The sequence below is a fragment of the Phodopus roborovskii genome, unplaced genomic scaffold (genome assembly GCF_943737965.1).
Source record: "Phodopus roborovskii unplaced genomic scaffold, PHOROB, whole genome shotgun sequence".
NCBI classification, from domain to species: domain Eukaryota; kingdom Metazoa; phylum Chordata; class Mammalia; order Rodentia; family Cricetidae; genus Phodopus; species Phodopus roborovskii.
This window is the reverse complement of record NW_026125052.1, coordinates 19,228,400-19,240,511: the sequence shown is the minus strand read 5'-3', so window position 1 is coordinate 19,240,511 and position 12,112 is coordinate 19,228,400. Positions and strand designations below refer to the sequence as shown.

Genomic DNA, 12,112 nt, shown 5'->3' with positions numbered 1-12,112 from the left:
TTAAAGAAAGGTCTATGTGGTGAGTAACATTCACAGTCAACTTGCCTAGATTTGGAACTGTTGAGGTACACATGTGGCTGTGTCTGAAGGGATTTACAGAGAGGATTCTCGGAAGTGAAGGCCTCCATGAATGTGGTTGGCACCAGCCCATTGGCTGGGGTGGGGCAATAATAAACAAAAGCTGATAAAAGAGAGAGCATGGCCAATACCACACCCCTCCGCTCCTCCACTACACATGGCTACCACAATGATCTGCCCAAGGCCACGGAGCCAAGCAACCATGAACCCTCTGAGCCCATGAACAAAACAAGGCTTTCTTCCCTTGGCTGGTTCTGTCAGGCATCTGAACACATAGAGAAGCTAATACAGTCTCCATGAGAGAAACAGCAGCCTCTGAGTCCATGCAGGGAGTGGGAAGCAGTGCTGACTCCTCCTACACACCTATCCCCAGGAGCCCAGAGTAGGGACTGCTTTAGAACATGGATGTGGGCCTGACTATCACACCAGGCTGGCCCTTCTGTTGAGCATTTATCAGCTGTGATGGCTTCCCCGCCCCTCATCACACTCAATGTATGACATGGTGGCGATCATGGGTGCTAAGCTAGGCACTCTAGTAGCTGAGCTACATCCATTTGCAGGCTGTTGGTGACCATGAAGACTAGGAGGCATTTATGATTATCCAGGAGAGATGAGAAAGTAGAGAGTTTTCATCCCAGACAGAAGACAAAAATCAAGTCACTCATGACCTCACTCTATAAGATGTCCCATGGTGTTCAAGCATCCTTCATGTTCAAAGCAGAGGCCTGGCCAGGCTTTCGGGACATCTGGTCCACCTGCCTCGGAAGGCCTTACTGCCAGTCCATCACTTTGCAAAGCAGAAACACATTTTGAAAGACCAGGAGGGCACTACTTGCTCTGTAATGAGCACGCTCAGTCGATGTGTGAGAAAGCGGCTATGATGTTTACTTTTCAAGGTCGATTTGATGGGGTTGGGAACCACCTTTGGGTGTGGACACACCCCTGGGAGGAGACACATCTCTGGGTGTGTCTTTGAGGGTATTCACAGAAAGCTTTAACTGAGGCGGGAAGACCTACCCTGAATATGGGCAGCGCCATCCCATGGGCTGACGTCCTGGGGGGGAAAGGAGAAAGCCAGCTGAGCACCAGCATTCATCTCTCTGCTTCCTCACTGCCGTCTTTGCCACTATGCCTTCCCTGTCACAGGGACTCCATCCCTCAGACCATGAGCTGCTCTCTCAGGTCACCAGGAGGAAAAGAGTAACTAGCTAGCACCGTGGTAGAGAAACAATCCTCAGGAAGGGACGTCCCACCTTCATGGCCAGTGTCCTGTGCACAGGGATTAGGCAGTTCTTGGTAAGCAACTGGGCACCGCAGGCTCATCACACCAATGCTGGACTTCTTCCCGAGCCCATGGAAGAGGACACTCGGGGAAAGATACCTGGGGTCCTGGGCTGTGATGGTTCATGCCTAGGGCCCTAGCAGACTGACTTACAAATGCCTGAGCAGCCCCAAGTTCAGTGCTTTTTCTTGTGGTGTGCTTGCTGTCTGATCAATTCCTCATCGTCCCCACCGGTGGAGCAGGCTACAAAAACAGGGTTGGAAGGCAGCACAGGCCTAGAAGTGGACGTGTGGTCACACTTCACAACTCCAGGATCAGCCCATTAGACCTTCAAGAAGATCTTGTTATGTGGCCACTGCACCATGCTCGGTGCTCCGAGGGGTAAACTGTCCCCTAAGGGTCACTTGCCACTTGCAACAGCTAGAACTGGAGAGAGTGTGAGGAAGGCAGAGGACTATCATCCTTTCCCAGAGAATCTTGCTGAGGGTGTCTCTAATTGGCATGTTGCCGAGGCAGGATCCAGCAGGAATCAGAGGACCCTAAAACCCTTGTGGGAAGCAGCTAGACTCTAAGGCAGCCACTGCTAACTAGCCAAGTACGCCCGGAAGCCAGAGTCACTTACACATCTGCTTCACGTGGCCACGAGGACGACCCGGTCAGAGCGGGTCAGTTGGGCCCTGGCGGCCACCCTCACCTGTGGTTCCTTCTGGGATCTCCATGTGTGGCTGGGCAGCCGCCTGCTTGTCGGAAGCTCTCTCTTCCACTAGGGGCGCAGTCACCCTTCTGTTTATACAGGGGCAGGGCAGGGATGGCCTCCCAGCCACATGCAAGAAAAGCCAGCTCAAAGCAGGGCCACAGCCCTCCTCCCATTTCCCCAGGAAGTATATTAACAGAAGGGGGGCACAAGCCGCCTGCCTGGAAAGCCACCTGCCTGGAAAGCAGAGGCGCCAAGACACCTGCCTGGAAAGTACTACAAAGGACATAGCCCGATTCCCCAGGGGTTTTAGAGAATTGATGAAATCCTGAAGGCAGCTGTGTGATCCTTCTGGCAATGCAGGGGTGCCAGCAGCTGGGACCCAGGCAGTGTGAGAAAGCTGAGAAAGAGCGAGCCTGTGGTTTTCCTGTGAGGCTTGGTGCAGGTGCTTGTCACCGCTGAGTCTTTCTTTCTGCATTCACAGAAATGGAGCGCCATCTGTTGGTGACCTTTAAAACTTCTATCATTTCTAACTCCTTGTCCGGCCAACTTCCTAACACCCATTAAAAGGCACAGAGTGCCGTATGTGGCAACAACCGGGCTAGGTCCTGTACAGAGTCCAGCCTCCTTGTGGAGGCAAGAGATAGGGATCACAGGCTAGGGGCTGGGGCAGCATCTCTCCAAGGGAAACGAGGCCTTTGCCTCTCCACCAGGCGTGCCAGGCACACACACCTGAGGAGTGGCCTGCTCTAAGAGATTCCCGGAATTCCATGCAGTTTAGTTCACAAAGGCCATTTTCACTATGATCCTCTCTGGGGCAGATAAAACTGCTAGCAAAGCTCAGCCCAGGCTCTACCTCCCTCTCTGAAGGTGGGAGCGAGGCATATGAGGCCCATGCATGCACAGGTCCAGACTGCGTGAGTGGGAGTTTCTTCCAGGACAATGCTGTCAGGGCACTGAAAGCAATGTCTGGGGAGCTGGCACCAGGTTTGGCATCGAATTTCAGGGCTTTCTCAGGGCAGCCTGCAGAACTGTCCTAACAGGACGAGCAGGAAGTGTCTTGTGTCACTGGTTTTCAAGAGGGCAAAGGGAATCTGGCCAGGATGTTCTGTCATCAGGCTAAGGGCCATGCCACCTGTATCCTTCGGGGATGAGCCAGCATGCCAAGCACTCGGTGGGAGCTTGACAGACATGTTCTGGATTTATCCAAAAGCAGATCCTGGGGGAGATTCGGAGGCCACATTTTCATTCTCTAACAGAACTCCCAAACAATGCACAGGGCTGCAGAAAGGGCTTGGAGTGGACCTTCTGACCTCCTGGGAAGGTTAGGGAGACAGGAGGACACTGTGATGGATGGTTAGTTAGAAGCCATTCTCAATATTCTTTTTTGCTTGGTTTCTTCTGTTCAATACATTGAAAAACAAGATGCCCAATCCCCCAGCCTTGCCAGTCAGAGACTCAGTTCTGGCCAAAGAAGGAAAGTGGAAACTGCAAGGTTGAACTTGTAGAAAGCTCTCATTTTCTTAGTTCTGGCTTTGGAGTTCTTTTTAGCCACTTTGTTTTGCACTGGGTTTTTTTTTTTTTTAATTCTGCCCATTATTATTGTTGTTTTTTTGTTTTGTTTTGTTTTTGTTTTTTTGAGACAGGGTTTCTCTGTGTGGCCCTGGCTGCCCTTGAACTCACTCTGTAGACCAGGCTGGCCTTGAACTCAGCTATCCACCTGCCTCTGCCTCCGAGTGCTGGGATTAAAGGCACTTTCATTCATCATTACGGCACATGTGCATAATGTGTCTCTGTGGGCATGTGCCAGCCACGGTGACATGTGGAAGCTTAAAGGACAGCGTTGAGGAGTCTGTTTTCTCCTTTATAAGGTTCTGGGGATTGAACTCAGCTCACCCGGCTTGCGTGGTGAACATCTTTATCTTCTGAGCTGTTTCACCAGCCACAGTTCTTGGTTCCAAGGCAGGTACAGTATTTGGGAGTGTGGCAGCATCTTTAACTATGAAGCCACAGTCCAACCACTTAGGATGGCAAAAGATGAGTAAGAAGCACATAAACGACACTGGGGAGCTGTCCCCATGTGCAGACATCTTATGACGCCAGACTAGTAAGCCTCTTCAGTTAGTAAAGCGTCCCATTTCCTGCAGCCAAATATAGTAGTCTTTTTTTTTTTTCCTTTTTTTGAGACAGAGTTTCTCTGCTTCTCTCTGTGTAGCCCTGGCTGTCCTAGAACTCACTCTGTAGACCAGGCTGGCCTTGCACTCACAGAGATCCACCTGCCTCTGCCTTTCAAATGCTGAGGTTAAAGGAGCACACAACATCACTGCCCGCCAAAATACGGTTGTCTTGACTGACCCACATGGGAAGAAAGAGAGACCAGGAGGCATTTCAGGAAAAAGACAAGCAGCTTCAGGACAACCCAGATGCCAAATATCTGGAGTGGACAGATTAGAAGAGATGAAACATACTCCATGCCCAAAGTCCAGAGCCCAAGAAATGAAGATGCCACACCAAAGCCATTCCTAACACATGAGTGGGGAAGATGTCTGACCTGCCCCCTCCTCAATCAAATGATCATTCTGCCTGATCCCTGAAAGAAAAGTAAGACGGGGCTTCTGAAGGGGCCGTGGAGGGTAGTGGGTACAGGATGGGAACCCTGCCGAGCTGTGTGTGAGCCCCACTGTGCCGCGCAGCCCAGCTTCTGCAAGCATGGAACATTTAACGTAGTAGATGCATGATGGTGATATTCAAGGCACACGCTGTTGAGCCAGGCATAGAAGCAGGGGCCAGCTCCCAAAGCACTGACTGCTCTGCAAAGCACTGAGCAAGCGCATCTCAGCCAGCAGGACAGGAAGCAGCCAGTGTAGCCGGGAGGGTGGCACCCAGTGTGCAGCCAGCCAGGAGGGGTAGCTCAAAGCAAGGGAAACACAGGCTGAAGGACTTGGTGGGAGTAGGGAGGCCCCACCTTCAGCAGTTGGAGTGCTCTTAGCATCAGAGGTCTCCGACCCTGGTTCCTCCGATCCATCATCGGCAGGGCGCTGTGGGGGAGACTCTGGAACATATACAGTGAGCCCTCAGACCTCAGGAGGAACCTTTAATGTGGATACTGTAGCCTCATGATCAAATCATGAAGGGACCGCCCCTGCCCCCTGACACAACCATACTCCATTCCTGGGGTCCCTGGATGAAGATGTGGGTGTTGTGTGTCTGCTCCTGGGTGGGAGAAGATAAAGCTTTTATTCACCCAGGCCCAACTGAGGCAAATGCCCTTACATGGACAACCTGGCTGCGAATCTAGAAAGCCCTCTCCTGTGGCTTCTCGCCCTTGAAGTCACAGTGCCTCAGCTCAGTGAACTCACTCGGTGAGGTAGAAGTCCCCTGCTTTCATGCCTGCATTGGCTGGAGGGTTTTCTATGCTAACTCTCCTGGGCTTTTGTAACCGTGGCTGTGCTAAACACGTTTGCCCGGCATGTGAGCTCCACTGTAAGCGATGGTTATTCTGTTGGTCTTACTGAACCTCCGTTGAAGGGCTCAGAGTAGCACTGAGTATCAATAGGAACTGATACTTTCTCTCTCTCTTTCTTTCTTTGTTATGGTGCAGATGTTGCCTGGGAATCTCCAGAGGCTCCAAGAGCCAGCTACCCCTTGTATCAGATGGACAAATGGGCTCTGGCCATGGGGGAAACTCATGCCCCAGAAGGGATTAACACCCCCAGCAGGCACAGTCTGGGCACCCACTCTCTGGAAAAGAGGGGTCCTACCTGGAGTCCATTCAATCTGCTGTCCTTGAAAACATAATTCAGACAGAATTCAGGACAGAGCTATGCCTAGCTAGGAGGCCACATCTTTCTGACTCATGAGACAGCTTGAAGATGGAAGCCACGCCTCACATGGTTGTTTTTGTCAACTGCGTGAAGAGTTAGGACCATTCTCAGCTAGCTGGTGGTGGTGGTGGGATATTGGCTTGAGGGCCATGCTTGGCAAGGCAATAGTGTAACAAGAAAGGGCCCTTGGGCTCGGTGTGGTGGTCCACACGCTTTTAATCCCAGCATTCAGGAGGCAGAGGCAGGTGGATCTCTGAGAGGCCAACTAATGCTAAATAGTGAGTACCAGGACAGTTAGGGCTGTGTAGAGACCCTGCTCAAAAACCAAAACCGAAACAAATGCCTCTCTGTCCTTGGTGGTGACTGGACAAACAGGGGAGCATGTTCAGGTTACAAAACTTCAGGAGGCAACCTCGAGGTTTGTGTCAAGGAGGTCTAGAGTCAGTGACATAGTGTGAGGGCCCCAGGGAGCCACAGGAGGCTATGTAAAGTCTGGCCGGGGCTTTGGTGAACCAGTGGGTGGGGAACACTGAGCATGGATGGCACTTGCTAGGTTGTAGTGTGGCTGGGACATTCAGTGGAGACAGATGCTGTCCCTGGGGCAACGGTGAGATTCTGGGGTTGTGGGGTGGTGGAAGGGAGCTGGTTCTATGTGCAAGGCAGAACATGCAGAAGAAAGGCAGACAGAGTTCAGGTACAGTGAGGGATGAGACACTTCACAGCCTCACTTAAAGCATAGCCCAAAGAACGGCCCTTTTTATGCGTTCTTTTGTTTTATCACAGTGTCTCATGTATCCTCAGACTCACTTTGTACTTCCAACCTCGTCATTTATCCTTAGAGGGAGGGAGGAGGGGGAAGAAGCCCCCCTGTGAAGGTCTGGAAAGTGTATCAGCATCAGCACCTTTTAATTCATGAGCGTGTGGGGCCACCTCCCCCACTCCACAGCCTCTCTGGCTGGATCTAGTCCTATTCCAACCTTTAGCATCCACTTAGACACTCTCTGTTCTGGTATTCAGTGTGTAGTCCCTTGTCATTATTCAAAACAGTCTTTTGTCACATATCTGAATTGTTGTTAGGACTGTGACTGCCAAGTCAGGGCTGTCACTCCACACCTACAAACAGCTCATTCGAAACCCACAGTAGCAAGATTTAATTCGATGGAAATGTTAGGTTTCTTTGGCTTTGGGGGGGGGGGGAGCACAGTTGTGGGTAGGACACACTTGTTTCACAGCACCTTCCAAGGGGTAGCAGTTCCAATGTTCTCTCTCTCTCTCTCTCTCTCTCTCTCTCTCTCTCTCTCTCTCTCTCTCTCCTCTCTCAGTGGTATATTAGTACAGAGGAACTTGGCTGGATTTTGTTTTGTGAGGAGGTGTGGAGAGTGTTAGCATAGAACGTGTGTGTGTGTGTGTGTGTGTGTGTGTGTGTGTGTGTGTGTGTGTGTCTGAGCACCCCCCAGAGCTCCCACACACATGCACACAGTGAAATGGACAACCAGTGAGTTTGGAGCCAGTAAGATCAGGGCCAAGTCATTGTGATGGAAGACTACATTACAGACTGCAGTTTTAATTAATTAAGCTGAATTTGAGAAGTGCTTTAAAATTTTACTTCTATTATTTTTATTTATGCATATGTGTGTGACTCTGTGAATGCTACATAGGCACTGCGTGTGTCAGTTCCCCAAAGCTGGAGACAACAGATTTTTCTGGGCTGCTTCATGGGGGCACTGGGAACCAAACTTAGGTCCTCTGGAAGAGCCACAAGTACTCTGAGCCCTTGAACCCCCTCTCTGAGACTGGGTATCTCTGTGCAGCCTTGGCTGAACTGAAACTCACTATATAAACCAGGTTAGCTTTGGATTTGAGCAATCCTCCTGCCTCTGCTTTCTGAGTACTGGGATTATAGACCAGTGCCACCATGCCATACCCCACTCCTGATGCAGTTCATTAATATGGATACACTCTGAATCCCAGAGTGACCTGTTCTTTTCTGACAGAGTCCAGATGGCCAAGTTTGTGTAGCTAAGGACTTGAAGAGGCTCCTGTAGAGCTGAGAGTGATAAAACCTCTCCCCCAATTCCATGTCACACTGTCCCTCCTTCCCTCCCTCCCTTCCTTTTTTGTTTTTGTTTTTTGAGACAGGGTTTCTCTGTGTAACAGTCCTGGCTGTCCTGGAACTTGCTCTGTAGACCAGGCTGGCCTCGAACTCACAAAGATCTGCCTGTCTCTGCCTCCTGAGTGCTGGGATTAAAGGTGTGCACCACCACTGCCTTTAAGGAGGTGACTTTTCAAACTGGATTGTTCTACTGTGACTAGCCTGCTGTGCATGGCTGCCCACTGACCTTTTAAGCCATGGCCCATGTCTCCTTCTTGGTCTTGGAGCATAGTATAGCCCTCAGCATGATCTTCCATTGTATCAAACTCCTGGCGGGGTTCAGTCATACTGGTTCAAAGCCTGGAGAAGAATAAGGCAAGAGAGGTAGTTATAGATGGGATGCTGAGCCCAGAGACCTGACTTTTTAGGGTAGTGGAGTTGGGGGACAAGGAGAGAGGCACTCTTCCCTCCAAGCTGCAGTGGGAGGACCTGTTTCTCACTTCCAGAAGACCAGTGTTCAATATCCCTGCCACCTGCTCATATCCCAAACCACCAGCTGAAGCAGCTGACCTAAGGTCATTCCCTGCTCTTTCCACAGTGCTGCTGACTAGCAAGTAGTTCAACAGTTATAAGGAAAGGTGATTGCAGGGCCTCTCTCCTCAGGAAAGAGTGAACAGTTTTGTTGTGTGAATGCCAAATGACTGCAAAGCCAACTCTCCAAACTCCTGGGCTCCTTTTGTCTCAGCCTTCCAAATGATTGGACTATGGCCTGTCTGGCTGCTGGTTAGTGAACACTGTACATGCTCAGCATGCATCTTTTTTAAAAAGTATTTTAATATTTCTTTATTTTTATTTTATGCGCACTCTTGTTTATGCCAGGATGTATGTCTGTGAGAGGGTGTCAGACTTTGGAGTTACAGACAGTTGTAAGTGCTGGGAATTGAACCTGGGTCCTCTGGAAGAGCAGTCAGTGCTCTTAATTGCTGAGCCATCTATCTTTTCCAGCCCCGAGCCTTTATCAGTAAACCCATCCCTAACCCAATCTCAGCTCCTGTCTCCCACTCAACTCTTTTTACCGATCTCTGAGACAGGGTCATAGGTAGCCCAGGCTGGCCTCAGACTAGCTATGCATCCACAGGCAACCTTGAACCTCTACCTCCTGAGTGGGTTTACATAAACTAGCCACCATCATGCCTTGTTCATTCAGTGCTGAGTATGGAGTTCAAGGCTTTTGTGTCCTAGGCAAGCAGTCTATCAAGTGGGCTCTATGCCAAGCCCCCAAAACAGGGAACATGTGCACAAAGTCAAGAGAGTGTTTTTGCAGTGAACCATCTTCCATTTGGACCATAAGTAGCACCTTGTCTTCAATCTACACGGGAAGATTTGCCTCGGCTGCTGCTGCCAGCATCTTTCTCCAGCCCCTCTGTGTCCACCCAGTCAGTGGTGAATGGAGTAAATTGCAGGGCATAGCAGCGTCTGGAGGCGGGTGAAGTGGCTGGTTTAGACACTGCTCACCAGTAGGCACAGCACCAAAGAGGAGCTTTAAGGTGAACTTGGCAGCATTGTACAGAGTTATGGGAGCATAAGAGTGCTTGCTGCCATGGAGGTGACAGCCATGGTCCAGGGGGAAAGTTCAAAGGCCAGAACTAGATTATGGCTAGAGGAGATGGAAAGGAAGGGATGGGCTCAAGATGTGTACCTTAGAAAATGGTAGGTTGGCTTTCAAACTTAGACTGCGGTTAGGCAGGGAGATTAGAATTCCTAAGTATCCTAGAGGCGGGGGCCGGAATGGCTGGGCAAAGAGGGGTAGGGTGAAGAGACATCATGCAGACATGGGGAAGGGCCTGAATAACAGGGCGGTTCTGTTTTCAGATTCTTGTTTGAGAGAAGACATCCCTTCCCCAAGGCTGAGTGGTCCTACCCAGTGATTCACTTCACATTGTCTTTTCTTTTTCAAGACAGGGTTTTTCTGTAGCTTTGGAGCCTGTCCTGGCCTCCTGACCAGGCTGGCCTCGAACTCACAGAGATCCACCTGCCTCTGCCTCCTGAGCTCTGGGAGTAAGGCCACCAACACCCGGCTGCATTGTCTAAATTGGGTTTCTACTGCTGTGATGAAACACCACAACCAAAGGTGACTTGGAGAAGAAAAAGGGTTACTTCATTTTTGACTGTCAGGCCACACATCGAGGAGGGAATTCTGGAAAGGTGCTCAAGGCAGGAACTGAAGCAGAGGCCGTGGAGGAGTGATGCCATGGCTTGCGGGCCACAGCTTGCTCAGCCTGCTTTCTTCCACAACCCAGGACCACCTGCCCAGTAGGCTGGGTCCATTCATGCCAATCATTAATCAAGAAAATACCCCTGGAGACTTGCCTACAGGCTCTTCCATACAGCGGTTTTCTCAATTGAGGTTCCTCTTCTCAAAACTTTAGCTTGTGTCAAGTTGAAAAGCAAACATAACAAAGCCAGCTGGGATACGATAAGCTCCGGGACATTTTTCCTGCCACCCTCAGCTTATATTAAAATTACAAATTTTTCATGGGCCTTTGTTCTTATGGATTTTAAATTTTTTATTTACTCACTTTTGGTTTGGTTGTTGTGAGACCTGGTTTCTCTTTGTAAAAGAATCCTGGCTGCACCGGAATTCCATTTGTAGACGAGGGGATTTTTTTGTAGTACATTTTGTTTATTGATTTACTGGTGTGCATGTGTGTGTGCGTGCGTGCGTGTATGAGTGCATGCGTGTGCCTCTGTGTGTGAGTGCCTCTGTGTGTGAGTGCCTGTGTGTGTGTGTGTGTGTGTGTGTGTGTGTGTGTGTGTGAACACATTTGAGAGGGTGCATGTGAAGTGGGGGCCAGAGGTCCATTTTAGGTGCCTCTCCTCAGACACTGTCCACCTTTTCTTTTTCTTCCTTCCTTCCTTCCTTCCTTCCTTCCTTCCTTCCTTCCTTCCTTCCCCTCTCTCTCTCTCTCTCTCTCTCTCTCTCTCTCTCTCTCTTTCTTTCTTTCTTTCTTTCTCTTTTTCCCCCAAGACAGAGTCTCACTATGTAGCCCTGGCTGTCCTGGTCTGTAGACCAGGCTGGCCTCCAAATCACAGAGATCCGATTGCCTCTGCCTCCTGAGTGCTTGGATTAAAGGTGTGTGCCACTATTCACCGCCTATTTTATTTTTTAAATATATGACCTTTTTAATCAGTGTGTGTGTGTGTGTGTGTGTGTGTGTGAGTGCACACACACACTTGTAAGTGTGAATGCCCCTTAGGTGTGCTTAAGTGCTTGAGTATATGGTGGAGGTGAGCAGGCAACCTTGGGCTTCTGTCCTTTTTCCCCCCACACTAATGGAGGCAGGCTCTTTTGGTTTCTTCCTGCTTTGTAGCCAGGCTAGGTCCTCTCTTTCAGCTTCTTTCCTGTCTCCATCTCTCAGTTTTCTGTAGGAGTGCTGCTATTACAGACACATGTGCTAGCATGTCTAGCTTCATGTGGGTTCTAGGGATTTGAACTCAGGTCCCAACGCTTCTGCTACAAGCACTTGGTGCACTAAGCCATTTCCTCAGCTCTTCATTTTACTTTAGAGACATAGGTGAGCCTCAAACTTTCCATCCTCCTGCCTCAGCCTCCTGAGTGCTAAGATTTCAGGTTTACATTACCAGATCTGTCTCTTTCATTTTTTAAAAATTATTTTATGTGCATTGGTGTTTTGCCTGCATGTGTGTCTGTGTGAGTGTCAGATCCCCTGGAACTGGAATTACAGACAGTTGTGAGCTGCCATGTGGGTGCTGGGAATTGAACCTGGGTCCTCTGGAAACACAGCCAGTGCTCTTAACTGCTGAGCACTCTGTCTTGTCCCTTCTCCAGTATTTTTTTCAATACCCCTCCAAATAACAACAACAACAACAATAAACAAATGAGTTATCAGTAGGAATCCCTGCCCTGTAGTCTCTTCCTGTATTCTTCCATCCAAGAAGTAACCACACACAACCCTGATTAGATTCCAGGATCAGACGAGACCACTCACATTCAGGATGGTATGGCCATATTCTCTGTATTCTCAATGAGGAGTTCTACTTGCTGTCCTTGTTGGGTTGTCTTCAGCTATTTCTAGAAGTTTCCATACTTTCCAACTTCGGAGCTGGAGAGCCAAGCACCA

At 49.8% G+C, this 12,112-nt stretch overlaps 1 protein-coding gene across 4 annotated transcripts in view; it reads right to left on the bottom strand.

The window, feature by feature from the left end:
- Positions 1-12,112, bottom strand: part of Mapt (microtubule associated protein tau) — an 89,672-nt gene that overhangs the window by 32,502 nt on the left and 45,058 nt on the right. For 3 of the 4 annotated variants that reach the window (XM_051178666.1, XM_051178670.1, XM_051178690.1), the window contains exons 2-3: positions 8,218-8,330; positions 5,020-5,106 (exon numbers count right to left, since the gene is read on the bottom strand). In XM_051178666.1, the coding sequence (XP_051034623.1) occupies positions 5,020-5,106; positions 8,218-8,317 (187 nt within the window). In that variant the 5' untranslated portion in view covers positions 8,318-8,330. The remainder of the gene's footprint in view (positions 1-5,019; positions 5,107-8,217; positions 8,331-12,112) is intronic. The other variant, XM_051178680.1, reaches the window with a different exon arrangement.